The 24393-nt window shown below is 42.0% G+C and overlaps 1 protein-coding gene across 3 annotated transcripts in view; it reads right to left on the reverse strand.

Moving 5' to 3' along the window:
* Window positions 1-355: 355 nt before the first annotated feature.
* Window positions 356-24393, reverse strand: part of nos1 (nitric oxide synthase 1 (neuronal)) — a 68621-nt gene continuing 44583 nt past the window's right edge. The window contains exons 11-29 of one of the 3 annotated variants that reach the window (XM_024418223.2): window positions 21941-22042; window positions 21484-21678; window positions 21211-21296; window positions 20141-20285; window positions 18922-19026; window positions 18740-18798; window positions 18165-18281; window positions 16927-17101; window positions 13537-13672; window positions 13305-13383; window positions 12937-13130; window positions 12485-12654; window positions 9052-9262; window positions 6896-6983; window positions 6402-6523; window positions 5998-6146; window positions 4862-5056; window positions 4027-4145; window positions 356-3518 (exon numbers count right to left, since the gene is read on the reverse strand). In XM_024418223.2, coding sequence (XP_024273991.1) covers window positions 3503-3518; window positions 4027-4145; window positions 4862-5056; window positions 5998-6146; window positions 6402-6523; window positions 6896-6983; window positions 9052-9262; window positions 12485-12654; window positions 12937-13130; window positions 13305-13383; window positions 13537-13672; window positions 16927-17101; window positions 18165-18281; window positions 18740-18798; window positions 18922-19026; window positions 20141-20285; window positions 21211-21296; window positions 21484-21678; window positions 21941-22042 — 2463 coding nt within the window. In that variant the 3' untranslated portion in view covers window positions 356-3502. Of the gene's footprint in view, window positions 3519-4026; window positions 4146-4861; window positions 5057-5997; window positions 6147-6401; window positions 6524-6895; window positions 6984-9051; window positions 9263-12484; window positions 12655-12936; window positions 13134-13304; window positions 13384-13536; window positions 13673-16926; window positions 17102-18164; window positions 18282-18739; window positions 18799-18921; window positions 19027-20140; window positions 20286-21210; window positions 21297-21483; window positions 21679-21940; window positions 22043-24393 lie in introns of all 3 variants that reach the window. The other 2 variants (XM_024418222.2, XM_042320768.1) reach the window with 2 other exon arrangements.

The raw sequence follows: 24393 nt of genomic DNA on the forward strand, positions 1-24393 counted from the left end.
CTTTGTTGTTAGGTTACCATGGTGCTGGATTGTATCTCTAGCTGAGTGCCACTGCCTACACTTTGCATCTCGGTGCCTGTATTGTACCAGAGTCCCTACCCTGTTGTGAAGGCTTTGAGAATGACAACAAGAGCAGGAAGCACACAGAGCTGGCTAGATTGCAGTAATTATACATCAGTTCAACACAGCAAAAGGCACAGGACATGGATTGTACACAATAGATCTCCTATACATACTTGATCTTTGAAACAACAATCCAAGCTGACCTTAAACTTCACTATCCACATCTCACTCATTTTTGGTCCCATGACACTAGTTTAAAAAAACTAAAGAAAATACAAACACGGTATTGACATACTGTTCATGTTTTTTTTTATTAAGTAAATGCAAAGTTCCTTGCAGTATGCATTCAAATGGAAACCGCCAAGGTTGATCAATTCCACACCAAGGAGCATATAGCAGAGGCTGTTTGGGTTGTTGGAGTTTAGCAGCAGCGATACAAACACAGAAACCCCTTGAGCACATCAACCGTCTGTCCCATCACACTGTATGGATGGATGGAGTCACAGTCGTAATGAGTGACACAGTGCTGGTAGGTAGACAGAGCTTTTTTTTTCTTTAAAGAGGACAGAGGTACAGTACATCATGCATTCAGCTGGTGCTGTGGTTTTTCCTGTGCCTAAAGGATATCAGGGAGACCACTGTAGACCTTGTTTTATTATGGGTTCTTTTTTACCAAGCAAAAGAGACATAATAATAATAATTAAATCATCAAAATACATTCTTAGAAAAAGTTAGTTCAAATAGTTTTGTTTTGTTTGTCTTAGTATATATGCTATATTTATATATTTTTGTTTTGTTTGTTTGTGTTTGTTTGTGTTTGTTTGTTGTTGAACGTTTTACAGAGTTTTGGCAGCCCTCATTTCAAATCCCCCAAAACCTGCTTAAACAAATTAATGTGGAAGAAGAAAACATTCAGCAAGAGGAACAATTAAAAAGGTTTGCCTATTTATCCCCAAACAAAAAAAGTTCCCCCATTAACAACGTACTCTATATGCGCCAGTAAGTAGCAGAGAGATAGAACACAGAAAGCCATTACGTTTCAATCATGCTGGTGGCCATTTTAGTTTGGAAACAAAGGAAGTACTTAAGGAAGAAAAGAAAATCCACAGGTTACTGCGGAGTTGGTTACCACTTGGAAATGTTACCACAAAACGTCAATGACATGTTTAGAATAGAAACAGCAGCCCTGCAAAGGCATGGCCTTCAAATGATGCTCAGTGAAAAGTGGGAAACGAAGTAAAAACAGTGCTTTGACACGAGCTTGCGCCGAAAACCCATCAGCAATAAACATATTTTAATTAAGATATCATCCTTAACCTTGTTTAATAATTAAGTAAACTCAACATAGTTGAATTGTAATGACAACAATCAAACGCAATGACCTGTATGATCTATTTCTTGACCTTGAGAATGCAATCAGAATTGTTTGGGTTTGCAGAGGGCACACATGCTGTAGCATTCAAGGTTGGTGTGTGTGCAGGGGGGAGGCAGAAGGAAGGTTCATTTAATTCTCAACAAAGACAAAGAGCATGCGAGGGTATTAAGTGGATGGTTCCAGCGAATGGAGAATGCATGCAGACAAATACATTTTGTTTTTCGCAAAAAGTACTTTAGTATTTTGTAGTGGTTATCACACAGCATTCATGGACGCATGCACACACTCACACAGCACTTGATAGACCTTCAGACAGGTGTCAGGTCTCAGGGACGAGAGGGGGAGCTGTGGCAGCATCACAAGTCATGTGGGCAGGCAGTTGGAGGTGGTGGCAGAGAGAAAGAGGGATAGAGTTACTGAGTGAAAGACCGAGAGACGGACAGACATGAAGGAACCATAAAACCATAAAGCAACACTCATCTACTCGTGCACTGATGTCAACATGAGATTTCTGCTGTTTGAGATTTCTTCTATTCGAGATTTCTGCCTCGTGAGATTTACGCCACTCTACCCTAAATCCAGATCTGATAAGACAAGACACTGCAGGGTTCCTTTACATGGATAGTTACATACAGATAGCCATGTATGAAACTCTGCTTACATGGAAGGTTATAATGGTGGTAAAAATGGAGATCGCAAGGATATGGTAATGGTTGGTCAAGGAGAACCAGCAAAGTATACCAACCCAACACCCAACCTCTTGATTAATTTGAAATCATGAATCTGTTCCTTCCTCTTTCCCCATTGTAAATACTATGCAAATTACTTTCAAGCCATTAGACAGCACCCCAATACCTCAGCATTTGGTCTTAGCGAATAAATAGGATAGGAAGGCAGTCAGATATGTACCATGGACTTTTCCTTTGATAATATTGTATACCATTTATAAGATGCAGAGCCCTCTAGATTATACGTAGTTGTTTTTGTGTGTAATATACTTAAATATTGGTTATGAGAATGTATACAAGAGATACACATGCATAGGCTTTCCCATGGCATGACAGGACATTTCAAACATTTCAATGGCTTTCATCCACATCTATATGCAGTTACTGTTGTGAAACCAGACCACAAAATGGCGAGACAACTTACATTCTGACAGGCAGGCGGAGAGACAGACAGGCAGGAAACAGAGAAAGCTGACAAGAGGAGCAGATGCATTTTAATGGACTTTCAAGGAGAGTCTGAACACTATTGTAGTTTTGGATGACCGTGTGGCCGGAAGGTTGAGGTTATAGGTTAACCAAATCCAGTTCATAGTTATTCACTGCTCTCCGAGCATAGCCTGTCTGTATCTAGTTCTCTCCCTCTTTCATTCTCTCCATCCCTTTCTCGCTCTCCCACACTCTTACAAAACCTTTAAAAAAAATTCAAAAATAAAAACAAAAACTGGAATCTCAGTTATGAACAATACACACCAAAGCAGGCTAGACCAGCTCTGACTGACATGGGTTTGGCCTTGTATACACTGAAATGCACCAGAGTCAGTTGGTTGGGAATGGAACTTAAACTTAAACTTAAACTGATTCGCCAATCAAAGCATTGTGACCTTGTTTCCAGGTACCACAAGTAGTCCTGCAAATATAAAAGTTTAGCAAAAGGTTTTGACTAACATTAAATAGCTAACAAACAGTATGATATATTTATGAACTAATATTCTCATCTTGCTCATGCATCAACAAAGTGGCAGGTATAATACTGGGTGCACATTATGACGCATAATGAAATCAGAAAGTAATCAATTTAACAAAACATCAATGTTCTTGTAAAATAAAATATTTCAAACGTTACTACAGACTAATAAGTGCAGAGCCTGACTGACCATGACGAAGCAGAACTGGTATAAAAGAGAACAAAAACAAACCCAAAGATATTCTTTACAGTACAAAACTTGGCACAGTATTATCGACCAGCTGTAGTGTCACTCATTTCCCTGCTCCACTGCTGCATACGGCCCTTCCAATTGGTCCACATCAGAAAGATCCGGAAGCCCCACTTATGGTTCTACGAGCAGAACACCCTGACAGAAACAGAGAGAAAAGGGCAAGCGAGAGACAGGTTACAGGCATTACTCATCCAGCTCACTTAGTAACAAGGGTTTTTTGATCACAACACTGAGAAATTCAAGTGACATTTCACACAGAACCACTGTGGCTGGCCAATACAAGCCGCCATACGTTATTTTGCAGCTTTTTAATGAGGCATTGTGCAAGTCAGCCTTAATTCTCCACTCCTCTTATGACAAGTGTATATGAATAAAAATAAAGGAGGCTCTTATCTTTAAAAGCACAAATGCAGAGTGAGTGGAGAACATAACAGAGCCCCTCGCTAACTGCAATCCGGTTAGTTGAGTTGGAGCCCTTTTCAACTGATTTCTATGGTTACCCGTTCTGCATTTTGAAAACGGTCATAAATCAAACCAGAGGCTGTATCTCCAGTGTATCTACAGCTTTGCAGGTCCCTCCTACAAGTATGGCACAAACATGCAAAGACATGCAAAGCTGTGGGGACGACGACTCTAGACTCACTCGTCAGAGTCCTTTTTGCTTTCCTCGATGTAGGCGATGGATTCTGAACGCAGTCGGTTGGTGACCTCATAGGTACGCAGCGTGACACCGAAGATGTCCTCGTGATAACGGTTCTCGTCCTGCGAGGAGAGATGATAAGATTTGTGAGATAAGATGGGCACAGAATGATACAATAGGCACAGAATGATACAATAGGCACAGAATGATACAATAGAGAAAGTGAGGTTAGTTAGGCACAGGAAGATACCATTGATTCAGTGTGGTGAGCTGTGGACAGATAGAAAAGACAGATACAGTGATGTGTCACTACACTGTACAGTACAGCATTGCCTTCAAAAAATGGTTCAATCGCCAAGGCTTGGATAAAAGCTTTCATTAGTTGATCAATAAATTGGACATGTTGCAGGCAGCGCTTTCAAAATGTGTTTGATTATATACCCCCTCTGCTTAGTTAAAAGTGACCTAGCCATTTTGCTCATGTGACCCTTCGATTTCAATATTTTACGTACAGTACGCAGTCTGTAGTTGGTTGTCTGGTGGTTTAAAATTGCTTATTAAAATCTTTGAAAGTTGTGTTTTTGGTTTCCCTTTCTTTGAGTTTTAAATGTAAGAGCCCTCCTTTCAGTTCTCTTTTGAATCCCACTGAACAAAATTCTGAATGCGTCGGTCACATTCTGAAAATCATCCACAAGTAGGTAGGCGTGCAGTCATCTCAAAAAGTGAACCTTCCAAGGTCTAAATCTAAATTGCTTGACTTAGTTACTTTGTATGTTTTGTCTGTCAGGTTGGTTCGTTTGTTAACAGTGTACAATATAGTGAAGCATATTGTCCCTACTCGGAGTTTGCTGATGTAGAACCCAGCGTCCTCCAGTGTCATGTTTCCCTGCAATTTGATGATCTGCTGGACGGTCTTGAGGACATCCCCGGCCATACCCACGTCCCCACACACATAGATGTGTCCTCCCTCCTCCCTCAGACACTGGTACACAGTCTCTGACAGCTTCTCACGAAGCACATCCTGCACATATTTCTGTGTCAGAGACATAGGGGAAGAAAGAGATCGAATGAGAGAGATTTAATAAAATCATATAGAGATTAACAGGGAGAGAAAGATACAGGCTCATAGACAGTTGAAGGCAATGAACAGATTGTAGTGATTGTGCGTTGGGGTTGAGGATAGTTGTGCATAAAATGGTCCTCCATGTGAGGAGTGAAGGGGAAACAAAAGGGATACACAATTCATATATCCACATGCACACATACATCTCCCACATGACCTCTGTCTGTGTTGCTGTGTCTTTACTGTCAGAGACACATTTTCATTGTTTAACCCTCAGGTGCATTTTTGTCCCTGATGAAATATAATTAGCATAATAAAAACATCCCCATAAAAATCTGTTTAAGCTAAAGATGTGTTTTTTTTGGATGAGCTGTGCTCAATCCGACACATCCTCCAATGGCGGCTTTCCACATCTGTGGTGGAATGTGGTCAAGCTACAGCGGTGTTTCACAAACCAGGAGACATCCTGATTTTTTTTTTAAATAAAATTTAAAAAAGAAAATTATATATATATTTTTAAATCGGTCTTCTCACCGAAAATGTATGTTGCGTCCGAACAGGTTTGCACAACAAACTAATATGACCACTGTGAAAAGATAACACTTACAAACACGTACGCGTCAGTGATTTTGTTCTACGACCCCCACAAGCGTCACGGGACTCGTCTGACGTCGGTACCGCCGATCTGCCAACTTATGTCTGTAGTGTTCGAACAGTTTGGGCTTAACACTAATATGGGAATTATTTCAGCAATTATTTGTATTTCATTTTTGAGGGGATACCTAAAATGGGTCCTAAAATTCAAAATCAAATAGCTAAATGATCCTTTGTATGACCATCTTACAACAATTCCATACGTTAGTCCATTTAAAAGTCTACTAGGCTAACTAAATCTTTAATGTTAACAGTACCTTTGGTCTACCAGGCTCTCTGGAGTAGGCTGTGTAGAGCTCTTTGAACACCTCCTTGTTCTTAGCCTGGATAGTCTCCTCCTTGTAGATGTGGTCTATCTGGGACTGCCGGCACCCAAATACCAGGATCATAGGGCAGGATTTGATCCCTACGGTAACAAACACATTACTTTGTAAGTTCAGATCCTAACTTCATCTTTCACTGAACTACAATGTTGGAGTCATCTAGACTAGTGTTTATGTATGTGTTCAAGCTCTGTAAAGTTGAATAAACACAAGTGATACTGGCAGCAGTGTGTGGGTTTTCCTTTTCTTTTAAGTCCTTATCAAATCATTTCCACACATACGTATACAAGTAAGATCAGGTGAGTAAGTGCTTTTCCTATTCTAAAATATAAACAAACCATCGCGTTCATAATCGAAAAGTTTCTGTTCCCAGAAGCTTCTGAAGGGGGCGATCCCAGTGCCTGGACCAACTAGGATACACGGAGCTCTGTGGTCCTTTGGCAATCGGAATGTAGGAGCACTACAATCAAAGTAATTTCCCCATCCAATTACAATTGAAGACATAACATTAAAAAAATACATTTACAAAATGATTGTAGAAAACACAATTTCAGCTACGAATCAGGCCATTTTTAATAGCCCTAGCATCAAAGTGTTTTTCCTCAATGATTGTATTACACACACACACAGAGTCAATGTTGTATATGAATCATATACGGTGCAATCATATATTATGAATACACCATATGACAATGTTGACATTTGTTACAGTCCAAGATATTCTCCAAACCACCACAATCATAGAATTACATGTATTCCATTCAACGAGTAAAACCCATCATGCAGCAATATCACACACACACACACACACACACGAAGCAACGTTTTATACCCTCTAACAAAGCAGGGGACCATTTCTTCTGCCTCTATTCTGTTGAGCCATGATGAACACACTCCATGGTGGATAGGGCCCTCTCCATCTGAAAGAGAGGCAATTGCCCATCATCCACTTTACTTGCGTACCTCCTCCTCTCCACTACGCACCACGCAAACGGACACTGAAGTAGAGTACACATAATGCAGTTCCCTGGGCTAAAAGGGTGTTTGTCTCCAGTGTAGGTAAATGGCTAATTAAACCATCACTCTCAGCATCACGCACATCTCGGAGAACGAGAAACAGCTAGAAAGACGCTTGTCGCCCAGCTGTTTGTGTTTAATAACTGTCGGTTGAGGTAAATTGGTGCCGATTTAAGTCACGTCAAAGCATGAGAAATAATAATCTTTGTGGTTACTTACAATGTATGTAGTGTAATAGCATGCACAAAAACAAACATATAAACAGAAACCAACTAACCCAAAACCAGTAAAGCATATGTCCAAATATAGAGATCTTAGACGTTATTGTCCAGTCAACCCACTTACAGTGCGTTCGGAAAGTATTCAGACCCCTTGACTTTCCACATTTTGTTACAGCCTTATTCAAAAATGTATTAAATCACCCCCCTTCAATCTACACACAATACCCCATAATGACAAAGCAAAGACAGTTTTAGAAATGTTTGCTAATTTATAAAAAAATCTAATTAGAATATCACATTTACATAAGTATTCAGACCCTTTACTCAGTACTTTGTTGAAGTACCTTAGGCAGCAATTACAGCCTTGAGTCATCTTGGGTATAACGCCACAAGCTTGGCACACCTGCATTTGGGGAGTTTCTCCCATTTTTCTCTGAAGATCCTCTCAAGCTTTGTCAGGTTGGATGGGGGGCGTCTCTGCACAGCTATTTTCAGGTCTCTCCAGAGATGTTCGATAAGGTTCAAGTCCGGGCTATGGCTGGGCCACTCAAGGACATTCAGAGACTTGTCCCAAAGCCACTCCTGAATTCTTGACAGTGTGCTTAAGGTCACTGTCCTGTTGGAAGGTGAACCTTTATGGCAGTCTGAGGTCCTGAGCGCTCTGCAGCAGGTTTTCATCAAGGAACTCTGTACTTTGCTCCGTTCGTCTTTCCCTCAATCCCGACTAGTCTCCCAGTCCCTGCCGCTGAAAAACATCCCCACAGCATGATGCTGCCACCACCATGCTTCATCATAGGGATGGTGCCAGGTTTCCTCCAGACATGACGCTTGGCATTCAGGCCAAAGAGTTCAATCTTAGTTTCATCAGACCAGAGAATCTTGTTTCTCATGATCTGAGAATCCTTTAGGTGCCTCTTGGCAAACTCCAAGCAGGCTGTCATGTGCCTATTACTGAGGAGTGGCTTCCGTCTGGCCACTCTACCATAAATGCCTGATTGGTGGGGTACTGCTGAGATGGTTGTTCTTCTGGAAGATTCTCCCATCTACACAGAGGAACTCTGGAGCTCTGTCAGAGTGACCATTGAGTTCTTGGTCACCTCCCTGATCAAGGCTTTTCTCCCCCGATTGCTCAATTTGGCTGGATTTCCAGCTCTAGGAAGAGTCTTGGTGGTTCTTCATCCATTTAAGAATTTTAGAGGCCACTGTGTTCCTGGGGACCTTCAATGCTGCAGAAATGTTGCTACCATTCCCCAGATCTGTGTCTAGACACAATCCCGTCTCTGAGCTCTACGGACAATTCCTTCGCCCTCATGGCTTGGTTTTTGCTCTGGTACGCACTGTCAACTGTGGGACCTTATATAGACAGGTGTGTGCCTTTCCAAATCATATCCAATGAATTGAATTTACCACAGGTGGACTCCAATCAAGTTGTAGAAACACCTCAAGGATAATCAATGGAAACAGGATGCACCTGAGCTCAATTTCAAAACTCATAGCAAAGTGTCTGAATCCCAATATAAAATCAGGCATTTCTGTTTTAATACATTTGCAAACATGTTTTCACTTTGTCATTATGGGGTATTGTGTGTAGGTTGCTGAGGATGCAAAAAAAAAGTTTCATATATATTTTTTTATAGCCTTATTCTGAAATGGATTTAAAAAAATGTTTCTTCATAAATCTACACACAATACCCCATCTACACATAATTCATTCTACACCTCTAAGCCAAGCCTAGTAGTCAGCCCTTACCCCTGGTTTTGTATGACACCACGGCCACAGTGAGGTGTATCTCCCCAGGGTGGACGTCCGGGGAGGAGCTAATGGAGTAGTATCTGGGCTGGAGCAAAGGCAGCTGGGTCAGCAGCAGGGTGGATGGCATCTGAATAGAGGGGAACTCCTCCAAAACCTCCACCATAGTTGGGTTGTTGTACCACTTCCATTCCTCATACTCCTGCAAGCCCTGGAGAGGAAAGAGGGGAGGAGGTATGTTTGTCTTGTACATTCAATATACCCTAATGTAAGGAGCCAGACAAAAAAAATATGTATTGCTTCAAAGAAAATGAGTTATTATGGCTGTTCCTCCAACTCCACGCACCTAAAGGTATTCCAGTTAGATGCGGCACTCATAACAAGCTAATCTAATGCCTCTCCTGATGTGATTAAATGATGTATTATACACTTTACATATTTTTGGGCTTTCCGGCTTTAGTCAAATAAACTTAGCCTGACTACCTTGTGTAACCCACAGACACTGGGGGCCATGCAGCTCTGGAGTTGAACAGACAAAGAAATAGCAAGGACAGCCAGTAGCTAAAGATCCCACTGTGGCTTGTTGTTGATTTTTATTCCTCCTCCCTTCAAATTCTATTCTCTTTTTTAGTTTTTTAAGAATGAGTTGAACCGTGAAGAGTGAGTCACTTACTCGCCTGGCCAATGTAACGTTTTTAACACAATGGACGTGCTTTTTCTTCTTCTGTGGGAGTCACTGTATGGGGAGAGAATAGGCCTGTGGTTTACCAGGCGTGGGACTTAAATTCCATAGTGTCTGAGCCAGCCAAAACTCACCTACTCTAAGGTTATTTTCAACAAGAGCAAAGTCTATGGCATCCCATTAATGATTTAAAACATAACCCTGGGTTAAACTTTTGGATTTTTAAAACAGAAAAATAAACATTGTAAAGTCCAATACATATAGAGAGGAAACATTATTTTAAGGAAAAACGTCACAATTGTAAACAAAAACAAATCCAGGAATTGCAAGCAAAAAATAGGAAACAGGATTTTTTATAATATATATGTGTGTGTGTATATATATGTATATATATATATATATATATATACATACAGTGCCTTGCCTTGCGAAAGTATTCGGCCCCCTTGAACTTTGCGACCTTTTGCCACATTTCAGGCTTCAAACATAAAGATATAAAACTGTATTTTTTTGTGAAGAATCAACAACAAGTGGGACACCATCATGAAGTGGAACGACATTTATTGGATATTTCAAACAAATCAAAAACTGAAAAATTGGGCGTGCAAAATTATTCAGCCCCTTTACTTTCAGTGCAGCAAACTCTCTCCAGAAGTTCAGTGAGGATCTCTGAATGATCCAATGTTGACCTAAATGACTAATGACGATAAATACAATCCACCTGTGTGTAATCAACTCTCCGTATGATGAGAGCATCATGAAGAACAAGGAACACACCAGGCAGGTCCGAGATACTGTTGTGAAGAAGTTTAAAGCCGGATTTGGATACAAAAAGATTTCCAAGCTTTAAACATCCCAAGGAGCACTGTGCAAGCGATAATATTGAAATGGAAGGAGTATCAGACCACTGCAAATCTACCAATACCTGGCCGTCCCTCTAAACTTTCAGCTCATACAAGGAGAAGACTGATCAGAGATGCAGCCAAGAGGCCCATGATCACTCTGGATGAACTGCAGAGATCTACAGCTGAGGTGGGAGACTCTGTCCATCAGTTGTATATTGCACAAATCTGGCCTTTATGGAAGAGTGGCAAGAAGAAAGCCATTTCTTAAAGATATCCATAAAAAGTGTCGTTTAAAGTTTGCCACAAGCCACCTGGGAGACACACCAAACATGTGGAAGAAGGTGCTCTGGTCAGATGAAACCAAAATTGAACTTTTTGGCAACAATGCAAAACGTTATGTTTGGCGTAAAAGCAACACAGCTCATCACCCTGAACACACCATCCCCACTGTCAAACATGGTGGTGGCAGCATCATGGTTTGGGCCTGCTTTTCTTCAGCAGGGACAGGGAAGATGGTTAAAATTGATGGGAAGATGGATGGAGCCAAATACAGGACCATTCTGGAAGAAAACCTGATGGAGTCTGCAAAAGACCTGAGACTGGGACGGAGATTTGTCTTCCAACAAGACAATGATCCAAAACATAAAGCAAAATCTACAATGGAATGGTTCAAAAATAAACATATCCAGGTGTTAGAATGGCCAAGTCAAAGTCCAGACCTGAATCCAATCGAGAATCTGTGGAAAGAACTGAAAACTGCTGTTCACAAATGCTCTCCATCCAACCTCACTGAGCTCGAGCTGTTTTGCAAGGAGGAATGGGAAAAATGTCAGTCTCTCGATGTGCAAAACTGATAGAGACATACCCCAAAGCAACTTACAGCTGTAATCGCAGCAAAAGGTGGCGCTACAAAGTATTAACTTAAGGGGGCTGAATAATTTTGCACGCCCAATTTTTCAGTTTTTGATTTGTTAAAAAAGTTTGAAATATCCAATAAATGTCGTTCCACTTCATGATTGTGTCCCACTTGTTGTTGATTCTTCACAAAAAAATACAGTTTTATATCTTTATGTTTGAAGCCTGAAATGTGGCAAAAGGTCGCAAAGTTCAAGGGGGCCGAATACTTTCGCAAGGCACTGTATATGTCATTTACAACAATCTGCTTTGCTTTCTTTGCAAGTTTTCCTCACCTACATTTGCCTTTCTCAGGTCTTTTCTTCGACTCAGATTTCTACGGTTACAATACTTTTTTCCTACGCTTTCATTTTTGAACCAATGTTCACGTGGGGGTGTGGTTTAGAAGGTGGCTGAACAGAAAACTGTTACTATTGGTCAATACATTTGGAGTGACAGTTCAAAGACCACACCCACAGTCTGAACTAAGACCAGAGATGGTAAAGAAAGCCTTAATCTCTCCATTATCTCTGCTCAGAATTCAAACAAACCTACCAAGCCCTGCTGGATAGCCAGCAGCAACAGCCTGGCACATTTCCCCCTTTCATCAGTGGCTAAAACTTGTAAAAGTTAGTTATGTTTATTTTCATGGGCGAGGGAGAAAAGTTGTAATATCGGTCACCATCACATGCCTATTATTAGCTAACGTTACATACTGCCCACGGAAGGCATGACAAGCCAGTGCGAATGACCAGTGCACCTTGTATCAAGGTGCTTCCCAACGTGAGTTGCTTCCCACTGGGCAGCTGTATCTCATATCGCCAGCGGTAGATAACGTGGCCAAGCAACACAATAAATAATTTGTAATATTGGTAGTAAACACCTGGATGTCACCGGGATTCAGTCTACTGTGCAATGGGGAGAGAAGCCAGGGTCGGTAGCATGAGTCTTCCTAATACTGAATTACTTCATATAAACTGTACTGAACTACACAGTTAAAACCCTTCATTACCTTACTGAGAGTCTCCAACTTCTTCCTCTGCTTGTCATTGGTGGCGAGGGAGGCAAACTGCTGCAGCAGGACAGGACTGGGGGGTGTGGTGATGTCCAGGAAGTACTGGAAGGCCTGGTAGATGGTGCAGGGGGGAATCCGGGGCTCCTCTAGCCAGTTACTGATCACACCTTCAGAAGGACAAAAATAAACAGGCAAAGAAAAACACCAGAAGAGATGCATCAAAACTTTGATAGTACAGTATTAGCCTTTTTTTGTGTGTATTATGTTACCCTAAGAGGATTGGAGGATTGCATCTGGTATCAAACTCAGCTTTATTCAATTAATTCAGGTCCCATTGAGGTTAGAAGACCTCTTTTCCCAAAGGTGTCCAGGCTAAGGTCATGTTTTTGTCTGCAAGGGCATTGCTGGCTAAGATTATGAAACTAGGACCCAGTAGACAGTAGACTAACCCAGGGCTGTGTTCCTCTCCTCTAGGAACTCCACCTTGACGATCTGATTGACAGGTGGAGCATCCTCTAGCTTCTCTATAAGGGCCGTAACCAGGTCCTCATGGTTGCCAGGGAAGATGCCCAGATGGTCGCCGGGCTGGTACGTCAGACTGTCCTCGTTATTTGTGTGAAGTCGAACAAATATGGTGGAGCGACTGCTAGGGGATTCAGAACAGTGGTTACAGTTTGTAACTATTGTACAGTTTGGAGTTCTACAGTAACAATTTGCGTATGAAGTACAATTTTCTACAACTGATTGAGACTAAGAAAAGTCCTATTTCAAAATGTTCTCCAGTCTAGTCTACAGTATTGTAACAAAATCCACCCACTTGGATGTAGAACTTTGTAGGTTTTCGCTCTGTAAGATCTTGGCTCCATAGACCTTCTTCTTGTGGATGCTGTAGAGTGCTGTTGGAGGACACATTCACAATATGAAGCATCCATAATATGACATTGGAAGCCTTAAGGGGTTTACGGAGGCTACATTAGACCTAAAAAGTTAGGTTTTGTTTACAAAGTCCTCATTGAAACAGTGTTTAACTTGTGTTGTATTTTGTTTACCTTGTGTTAGTGCAGGGGCCTCAGCTGTGTAGGTGAGGCGGAATTTGCTCTTCTTCCAGCTCCGATCATTACTGATCAACGAATCATGTGCCTTCTCGATGTTCACGTCTCCAATGCAGAACACATCACAGGCAGCCTTCAGACAGACAACCATAGGCGCTTGTAAGGACAAGTAATCATAGCTGTGTATAGTCCATTATGAAGACCTTTACCATTAGAGTGTGTATGTGTGTGTGTGTGTACAGTATATACACAGTACCGGTGAAAGTTTGGACACACCTACTCATTCAAGAGTTTCTTTGTTTTTACAATGTTCTTCATTGTAGAATAATAGTGAAGACATCAAAACTTCGAAATAACACATATGGAATCCTTTAGTAACCAATAAAGTGTTAACCAAATCCAAATATATCTTATATTTGAGATTCTTCAAATAGCCACCTTTGCCTTGATGACAGCTTTGCACACTGGCATTCTCTCAACCAGCATCATGAGGTAGTCACCTGGAATGCATTTCAATTAACAGGTGTGCCTTGTTAAAAGTTAATTTGTGGAGTTTATTTCCTTCTTAATGAGTTTACAGCTGCAAGTCTCTTGGGGTATGTCTCTATAAATTGGCACATCTAGCCACTGGGATTTTTGCCCATTCTTCAAGGCAAAACTGCTCCAGCTCCTTCAAGTTGGATGGGTTCCTCTGGTGTACAGCAATCTTTAAGTCACACCACAGATTCTCAATTGGATTGAGGTCTGGGCTTTGACTAGGCCATTCCAAGACATGTAAATGTTTCCCCTTAAACCACTTGAGTGTTGATTTAGCAGTATGCTTAGGGTCATTGTCCTGCTGGAAGGAGAACTTCCATCCCAGTCTCAAAAATCTGGAAGACTGAAACAGTTTCCCCTCAAGAATTTCCCTGTATTTAGCGCCATCAATCATTCCTTCAATTCTGACCAGTTTCCCAGTCCCTGCAGATGAAAACATCCACACAGCATGATGCTGCCACCACCATGCTTCACTGTGTGGATGGTGTTCTCGGGGTGATGAAGTGTTGGATTTGTGCCAGACATAGCGTTTTCCTTGAAGGCCAAAAATCTAAATTTTAGTCTCATCTGAACCGTCTTCCATATGTTTGGGGAGTCTTCCACATGCCTTTTGGCGAACGCCAAACATGTTTGCTTATTTTTTTCTGGACATTCTTCCATAAAGCTAAGCACTGTGGAGTGTACGGCTTAAAGTGGACAGATACTCCAATCTCCGCTGTGGAGCTCTGCAGCTCCCTCAGGGTTATCTTTGGTCTCTTTGTTGCCTCTGATTAATGCCCTCCTTGCCTGGTCCGTGAGTTTTGGTGAGCGACCCTCTCTTGGCAGGTTTGTTGTGTTGCCATATTCTTTCCATTTTTTAATTTTTTTTTTTTTTTTTTGGGGGGGGGTTACCCCTTTTTCTCTCCAATTTAGTGGTATCCAATTGTTTTAGTAGATACTATCTTGTCTCATCGCTACAACTCCCGCACGGGCTCGGTAGAGACGAAGGTCGAAAGTCATGCGTCCTCCGATACACAACCCAACCAAGCCGCACTGCTTCTTAACACAGCGCGCATCCAACCCGGAAGCCAGCCGCACCAATGTGTCGGAGGAAACACCTGGCAACCTTGGTTAGCGCGCACTGCACCCAGCCCGCCACGGGAGTCGCTGGTGCGCAATGAGACAGGGACATCCCTACCGGCCAAGCCCTCCCTAACCCAGACGACACTAGGCCAATTGTACGTCGCCCCACGGACCTCCCAGCCGGCTACGACCGAGCCTGGGCACGAACCCAGAGTCTCAGGTGGCACAGCTGGCGCTGCAGTACAGCACCCTTAACCACTGCGCCACCCGGGAGGCCCCCCATTCATTTTTTTAGAATGGATTTAATGGTGCTCAGTGGGATGTTCAAAGCTTCTGATAATTTTTTATAACCCAACCCTGATCTGTACTTCTACACAACTTTGTCCCTGACCTGTTTGGATAGCTCCTTAGTCTTCATGGTGCCACTTGCTTAGTGGTGTTGCAGACTTTGGGGCCTTTCGGAACAGGTGTATATATACTGAGATCATGTGACACTTTATTTAAGTCCACCTGTGTGCAATCTAACTAATTATGTGACTTCTGAAGGTAATTGGTTGCACCAGATCTTATTTAGATCTTTTCAGGTTTTTATTTTTTAGAATTTTTTGAAATAAGTTCTTTTTTTCATTTCACTTCACCAATTTGGACTATTTTGTGTATGTCCATCGCATGAAATCCAAATAAAAATCCATTTAAATTACAGGCTTTAAAGCAACAAAATAGGAAAAATGAATACTTTTGCAAGGCACTGTACCCCTGCTGCAGAGGATAAGTTCAGTAGAGTTACCAGCCTCAGAAATTGCAGCCCAAATAAATGCTTCAGAGTTCAAGTAACAGACACATCTCAACATCGACTGTTCAGAGGAGAGCATGTGAATCAGGCCTTCATGGTTGAATTGCTGCAAAGAAAACACTACTAAAGGACACCAATAATAAGAAGAGTGTTTCTTGGGCCAAGAAATATGAGCAATGGACATTAGACCGGTGTAAATTTGCCCTTTGGTCTGGAGTCCAAATTTGAGATTTTTGGTTCCAACCGCCGTGTCTTTGTGAGACAGGTGTGGGTGAACGGATGATCTCCGCATTTGTATTTCACACTGTAAAGCATGGAGGAGGTGGTGTTATGGTGTGGGGGTATTTGCTGGTGACACTGTCAGTGATTTATTTACATTTCAAGACACACTTAACCAGCATGGCTACCACAGCATTCTGCAGCGATACACCATCCCATATGGTTTGGGCTTAGTGGGACTATCATTTGTTTTTCAACAGGACAATGACCCAACACACCTCCAGGTTGTGTAAGGGCTATTTTACCAAGAAGGAGAGTGACCTGGCCTCCACAATCCACTGGTTTGGGATGAGTTGGACCACAGAGTGAAGGAAAAGCAGCCAAAAAGTGCTCAGCATATGTGGGAACTCCTTCAAGACTGTTGAAAACGAATTTCAGGTTTGAAATGCAGGTTTGAAATGCATTCCAGGTGACTACCTCATGATGCTCGTTAAGAGAATGCCAAGTGTGTGCAAAGCTGTCATCAAGGCAAAATATATTTTGATTTGTTTAATACTTTTTTGGTTACTACATGATTCCATATGTGTTATTCCATAGTTTTGATGTCTTCACTATTATTCTACAATGTAGAAAATAGTAAAAATAAAGAAAAACCCTTAAATGAGTAGATGTGTCCAAACTTTTGACTGGTGTTATATATATATTCATGCATGTGCATTACATTCATGCATGTGTGTGTGTTATATGCCCCATAAGGAATCGCCCAGTCACCCCACCTTGAAAACCTTCTTGGCCCAGTTTCTGAAGGACTCTTCCTGGCCACACAGCTCATCTCCCTCCCCCATGCGTAGGATGCGCTCCCCCCCCAGCTCCTCGAGCAGCGTGTCCACAGCGTGGGCAAAAGCACAGAAGTGTGGGTAGGCTCTTGAGCCAAGGCCAAACACTGAGAACCTGGAGAGAGAGAAAGAACAGAAAGAAAGAACGAGTGAGAAAACAACAAGTACACAGGCATGCAAAGACACACTGATTTGATTCAGACAACCATACATCACCATCATCTGGCATCAACTGCATCATCAAGCTCAGTTTAGGAGCCTGATATTGCTGATCTACAGAGGGAGTCATACTCTATGGCTATGACAATGTCATCCTGTCTTATGTTTTGTTATGTGTTAAAGGTGTAACCAAAGTATGTATGCCTAGTAAGCTGGGTCTACTGTGTAGTCTAGGAATGCTATGTTTATGTTGGCAAAGTTTTTGAACCATTTCATTAAAAAGGACCACAATGGAAATGTGTTTTTTCAAACGTTTGTGTGTCATCTTTGATGATTTTAAATGCGTGGTTGTATTGTGTTTGAAATTGTCAAATCACTATCCATCTACATACAAGGGAATTGATCAAAATAGCTTTCTTCCTTCCTCAGTATTCACAGAACTCTATACAGACAGGCAGTCGGTCCCGTCTGTGTTCGGAAACACAGAGGTGGAGATGGTAAAAGGAGACATTCCCATCACCGTACACCCATCAAAAGACATCAGGTTTAAGAAGACATGTCCTGGGGGTTCTCCTCAGACAGAGGGGCAAGTCTCCCTGTCATATCAGTCCAAACACCTTGGCTATCACCTGTACTCACATGTCTGGATGTTTTGTGAACCTATTAAACTCTGCTCATGCAAAAAAATATATATTTATGCCTAGATTCAAGCAGAATTTGCTTTAAGACGCACTGGCCAACATCGCCATAGCTGATGTTTTGGCAGTGTTGGAGGTGTAATTATTGGTGAGTGGCTGCTTGTGTGTCACAAACCACTCCCTTCCCTATTATAGGATTTGATAGCTCTAACGCAGTTCCACCTAACGCAGTTCCACCTCCGATGCCAAAACAACCACTATTTAGGTGTCACCTAGTGCGGATCTGATAGAATCTAGCCCTTCCATCCAATCAGTTTGACATAATCAGTTTGACATTCCATCCAATTTTGTTTGACATAATCTTGGGCTTGCTTACTGTACCTGACGTTGGCGAGGGGTCCGGTGCTTTCAAAGTTGACCCTGGGCTCAGGTTCATCACTGGAGGATTTGCGGGTGTCTGAGTAGGAGGACACGCTGTTGAAACGCACCTTGTAACTCCTGAAAGAGAGGCAGATACAGGGACAACAAGTACACTCGCAGTATAGAATAGTACTTTATTAGTCCATTGCAGAGACAAATACTTCTGCTCTCCACCCAACCCCAGGCAAAAAACAAACACCCATTTTAGGAGGAGCACAGGGTCAGTCGCAGTGCAGCACCTCTGGAGCTATTTTAGGGGTTAATGGTCTTACTCAAGGGCACAAGGGCAAGAGATGGTACACTACCTCACAAAAAAATATCTATTGCAGTTAAGTGATTAGAAGTAAAGCTGTGAATCTGTATGAGGATGTCTGAGGATTACTGGAGCCATGATTACATCCCAATTGGCATCCTATTCCCTATATAGTGCACTACCCACTATGGGCCCTGGTCAAAAGTAGTGTACTATATAGGGAATGTGGTGCCATTTGGGACGCATACCATAAAAAACATGCTCTGTTTGAATGGGCACTCACTTTCGGTCCTCTGTGTTAGATGTTGGATGTCTCATCTCCATCAAGGCAGCTCCGAATTTCTATACACAAACACACTCAGTCAATCATTTGCAGGTTTACCTTATGTAAACGTAACCAAAATACAGATGGTATATACTGTAGTTGTGTGAATTAAACACACACACAGTACTGGTCAATCATACCTCTCCATTTTCAGGTGGATCTCCATTACCAAAGGTGCTGGTCACCGCCAACACAAGTGTTTCATGCTCCAGGTCCACCATGTCGTACTCATCCATTGACATTACCTATAGTAGTGGAGCGTGTCAATCAAGATGTCATCATTGTGATGTGAATCAGAGCCATTTTGAAATAAAACAAAATAGAAAACGCATTTAAAATTTCCCACAAACAAAAAAAGGCAGATATTCAAGACAGAAAAATACTCAGTTTTACCAAAATACCACAGACACTAAGGACAAAACCAAATTTCAAGTTACACATTTACACATTTCAAGTTACCAGGAAGTAACTTCTCTTCAACCTTTCCCTCCTCTGTCAAAGACCACATAAACATTCCACAAGGTCATGTGCCCAGGACCTGAGGCCATAGAGCACTAGTATCTAACGAACACTACTTGCATTAACAAGGTGATAATGTGCCGCAATACAATTAACACCCAGGCATCAGACTCGCCATCTGACTCTAGCAGCCTTCATGCCTACGGGCCATCACGCCGAGAGAACGAGAGGAAACAGGGGATGGACAAGACGACAGGGAGGAAGAGAGGAAATGCACAACCCAGCCCAGTCATTCATCCGCTCTGCATCTGCCTGTCTGACTCAAGTACAAGAAGATCCTTTCCTCTCGTATGATTGATTACATTAACAAATAGGAAGAAGAAACAGAAGATGTGATGTCCTGGAGGGAAACACTAGATGATTGAGAACCGCAGAGCTGTGTGTTTTTATTGTGATTTATTTTTTCCAAACACATTTACACAGCCCGCAGTGTTTTATGATCTTATCTTAAACTACAGCTCAACGCTTGGCTGGGTTGAATCCGTCGCTGTGTCCCCTGGCGCTTTGCTGCATGAGAGGGAATGGGAAAGTGACAAAAGACACATTTCCGTGTAACTTCGCCTTCTTGGTGTGAAAACTGTCTCCTCGCTTTTTTTTCAAATCTGCAGGCCTCAGCTTTGTCATTCAAGAAAGTCCAACAAAAAAAAGACATGACACAAACTCAGTCAAACTGTGTGGTTTACCTTTGCCTTAAAAAGGCATGCTTCAAAATCTCAAAGGAGTTAAGGGGGATGTTTTGAAGTAGGCTTTTTTTATGTTCTATTCAAGATCACAAATAGACATGACACATCAACTCAAATTGAACTTGTGTGGTAGCTATATAAAAAATCTAAAAGTTACCTTTGCATCAAAGGCATGCTTGAAAATCTCACATAAGGTTTTTGCATAGTCTTGAGACTTTCCGGTCTCGGTGGCGAATAGTATCGTAGCTTTGACTCTCTTAGCCATGGCCTGGCCCATTAGCTTGGCTGAAAACTTCACAGCCCTGCACACACAGAGACAATACACAATACATAATAAAATGGCTATAAATAAACACTTTAAAATGGTTCATTCATTAAAGGTTTGATATCATGTAACCAGAAATAAAAAACGGAAGTTAAATCATAGGCACCAGTGATCAAGGGCAAAACAGACCTCGTTACACCCCCTACCCCCAAAAGTCTTCTAAACTCAGATGCCTACTGTAGCTTACTAGCTTCCTTCCATGCTCGTGTGGTTCGCTCGAGCAGACAGGCAGTGCTGCATGTCATGACTAAACAGCGGATGGCAATCATAGCTCGTCGTATCCTCGGGGCAATTCCAACAATAACTCAGAACCCACCCAACGCACGAAAGAATGAAAAAAGCTAAACGCTTATATTTCACCATTGTTCTGATTACTCCCTTTGGGGTTGATTGAGTGAATTACACCATTGAGTAGATCAGCTTCCTCTCCTCCCTGTGTCTGTACCACTACCTCATCTCATCCCATCCCACGAATGGCAAAAAAAGGAGCATAAGAGCAAATGGAGGATAAACAGACAAAGGTGACAAGCTGGCAGCCCTATAATATAATTGTACCCTTCAACCGAAGAACCATAAATCTCTGTTTTGGAAAGAATTAATATTTCTAGTTGTGTAGTGAATAATCCAGAGTCTTGATATGACAAAGACTATAAATAGACAACATGTACAATACATTTCCATGACTGTCTAGAACTCTGAACATTACAGTAGAGCTAATAAGATACAAAATCACTAACATACTACATTTAGTCATAGTTCTTAGTCCCAAATGGAGGACTAGGAATCAAGTGGGCACTTCAGTCTAAAAAGCAAGCAGGACTGCACAGGCAACCTCTGACCCCAATCTAGGTGAAGCATAATGTTGTCCTAAGGCGTAATGAAAAGACTCTCTCTCTACTCACTTGGCCAGTTTCTTGAAGCCAATGGCTCTTTTCTTGGTGGGTGTCCCATTGTTTACTTTCCACACATGGTTATTCCATGGGTCAGCCTGTAGCAGAGAAACATAGTTACAATAGTCTTAGCATACAGGTCAGTGGATGGCATTACTGTACATTTGAAGGACATATTCTGATCCTGACCTGGGGTCAAATACATACTGTATGTCAAATACACTGCTAAAGTATTAGAAAATATTTTACTTTAACCTGGCCACACAAACTCTCCTTCCTCCTCACCTGATACTCGAAGGATGGCGTGAGGCGATAGTTGAGCATCTCCTGGTGAAAAACTGGGGTGATGCTTCCAGACATTGGGGGTACAATCCAGACCCAGTCCCCCGGGCAGCCCCCCCGCACCCTGATCTCATTCTCCATGTGCTTCATGAAGGACTCTGTGGCAGAGTGGTGGTCCACTATGGTTACCTTAGAAGACTGGGAACATATAATGGCGATCAGTTCCTGTCTGAGGAATTCAATCATTGCAATTGTTTCAGGTTGACATTTAGTAGTACATACTATTTCACCTTTATTTCTCGTCCCTCGTGACAGCCTTAACATTGGTTCTGGGTGCCGAGATTCCACAATTTCTAACATAATGTAAAGACTTCTAAAGAATAATGCTTCAGGCTTTAATTTATTTATATACAGTCTAGAAATGTGCAGATAATACAATAGAAGAACACTTGGCAATCACCTGAAAACTGTAGAGGACTGCTATGTTGATCTCCACCAGTGCCTGGTCCTTCCACAGAGAAGAGGTCTTTCTGGTATCCAGAGCCATCAGACTGGCCACTTCCTATTGGACAGGGCAAGACAATACTGTAATAACAATAACTGTTGTTGATAACTTAAGGTTATTTGCGTAACCCCAGTTCTCCGATATTACGAGTGAGACATCGCACTATGCCGATTCACAAGAAGTAGCTTGAAGGAACAATTATACACGTCTGTTGGAGACTAACAGATCGAGTGGGGAAATGGAGCCTCTCCCCTCATACTAAAAGCCCCTCGCCTGCCCTCTGATCATTCTTGAGTGTGTCAAACTTCCTTACACTCTTGCGAGTAGGGGAATGTGGTGAGATGTAGAGCTGGGACGATAAACCCAAAATGATCGACACCGACCATAATACCGATCACTTATCGCAGGCATTTAGCTGATATCGTTCATTACGATAAGTAGCCTATACTAGAGAAATGTGAAGTTTGAAATGAATTAAGTTTGCTAATATGGGTAATTGTTAATGGGACAACTGATAGCTACAACCACCGTAGTAGTAGTACAAAAAAACCAACACATTAATGTTATAAACGTATATTTAGGTATTGTTAACGCATCAATTCAGGCAATTTATCGCGACATGGATTTTGACAATGACGCCCAGCTCAAGTGAGATGTCTCACTCATAATAATCAACATACTTTTTCAATTATTTGCTTTAACATCTCACTGTGGGATATGACCAATTCCTGTAATAACACATGCTCTACGAAGAAGGACAGTCTCAATATTAACCCTCAGAGGCAATGAGGACAGTAAATCAAATCAAAAGTACGCGCCAATGAAGGCACAGTGATGTCGGTAGAACTTCAGAAAAGTAGGAGGGGATGCCCAACAAGCCGCATCGCAAATCTCCTGCAAGAAGATGCCCTTGAACAGTGCCCAGGAGGTCTCTAGTAGATTGAGTCTAAAAGGTTTTGCGGCACTGCTGGACTTCAGGCTAGAAGGTTGAGGGTTTGAGAACTGCTCCCTGCCTGTTTCATTACAGTATTCTGTATTGGCATTGCCAGAGAATTTAAAACCTTTTTTGTAATAACATAGTATATGGGATTTGATTTTAAGAAATTTGGCTTAATTCATTTAATTAATATTATGGTGTTTCCATTCAGAGAAAAATTGCCCGTTTGTAAACTCAGACCGTTTCGCTCTCGGAGCGCACACTGGACGTTCAGGCCGAAGAGTAAGGTTGATTTGAGCGTTGACGGCAGTCAAGCACCCAAGCTAATGTTGGCTAGCTTCTTCCAGACACAAATGAGACCACTAACCATTTTACTCACCCTAGCAGAGCTGGTAAAGCAGTCGTTTTGAAGTAATCGCAAAAAAACAGGCTTTATTTTAGTGCATTTTTCACCCTGCCAGCTCCTATTAGTTCAATTGAGCACCGTGGCACCAACCCGCCTTCCGAACGTTCTATTCCCAGCTTATTGTTCAACGTGACAATGCCTGCTTCGCTATTTTTGGCAATGAGACCTGCTCACGTTGTTTTATAGTTAAAATGTAAACAAAAATAATATTGGAACTCTGCGGTCTTCCCATTGTTTTCTATGGGGGAAATATAGGCATGTCTGTCTATTTCGCCAAATATCTTGCAATGTGTATATTTAGATTTTTTTCAAGTCAGGTGTAACCGGTGTGAAATTGCAGGTATGTATGCATGCCTTATGATTAACGAGACGTGGTGTGTTCATAACATACAGGAACTCAAGTCCTTTTGTTCACCTGACTCAGAATTCCTTACAATCAAATGCCGACCGCATTATTATAGAGAATTCTCTTCGATCATAATCACAGTCGTATATAATCACCCCCAAAGAAGACACATCGACGGCCCTGAAAGAACTTCATTTGACTCTATGTAAACCACATATCCTGAGGCTGCTTTTATTGTAGCTGGGGATTTTAACAAGGCTAATCTGAAAACAAGGATCCATAAATTTTACCAGCATATTCATTGCGCGACCCGGGCTGGCAAAACCCTGGATCATTGTTATTCTAACTTCCGCGACGCATATAAAGCCCTCTCCTGCCCGCCTTTCGGAAAAGCTGACCATGACTCCATGTTGTTACGCCCAGCCTATAGATAGAAACTGAAGCACCCGTGCTCAGGTCTGTTCAACGCTGGTCCGACAAATCGGATTCCACGCTTCAAGATTCCGTTGATCACGTGGACTGGGATATGTTCCGCATAGCGTCAAACATTGATGAATTAGCTGATTCGGAAGGCAAGTTTATTAGCAAGTGCATCGGTGACGATGTACCCACAGAGTCTATTGAAACATTCCCCAACCAGAAACCGTGGATTGATGGCAGCATTCGCGAACCACTGCTTTTAATCAGGGCAAAGTGACCGGAAATATGACCGAATACAA

Source organism: Oncorhynchus tshawytscha, linkage group LG04 (assembly GCF_018296145.1).
Source record: "Oncorhynchus tshawytscha isolate Ot180627B linkage group LG04, Otsh_v2.0, whole genome shotgun sequence".
Taxonomy (NCBI): Eukaryota; Metazoa; Chordata; class Actinopteri; order Salmoniformes; family Salmonidae; genus Oncorhynchus; species Oncorhynchus tshawytscha.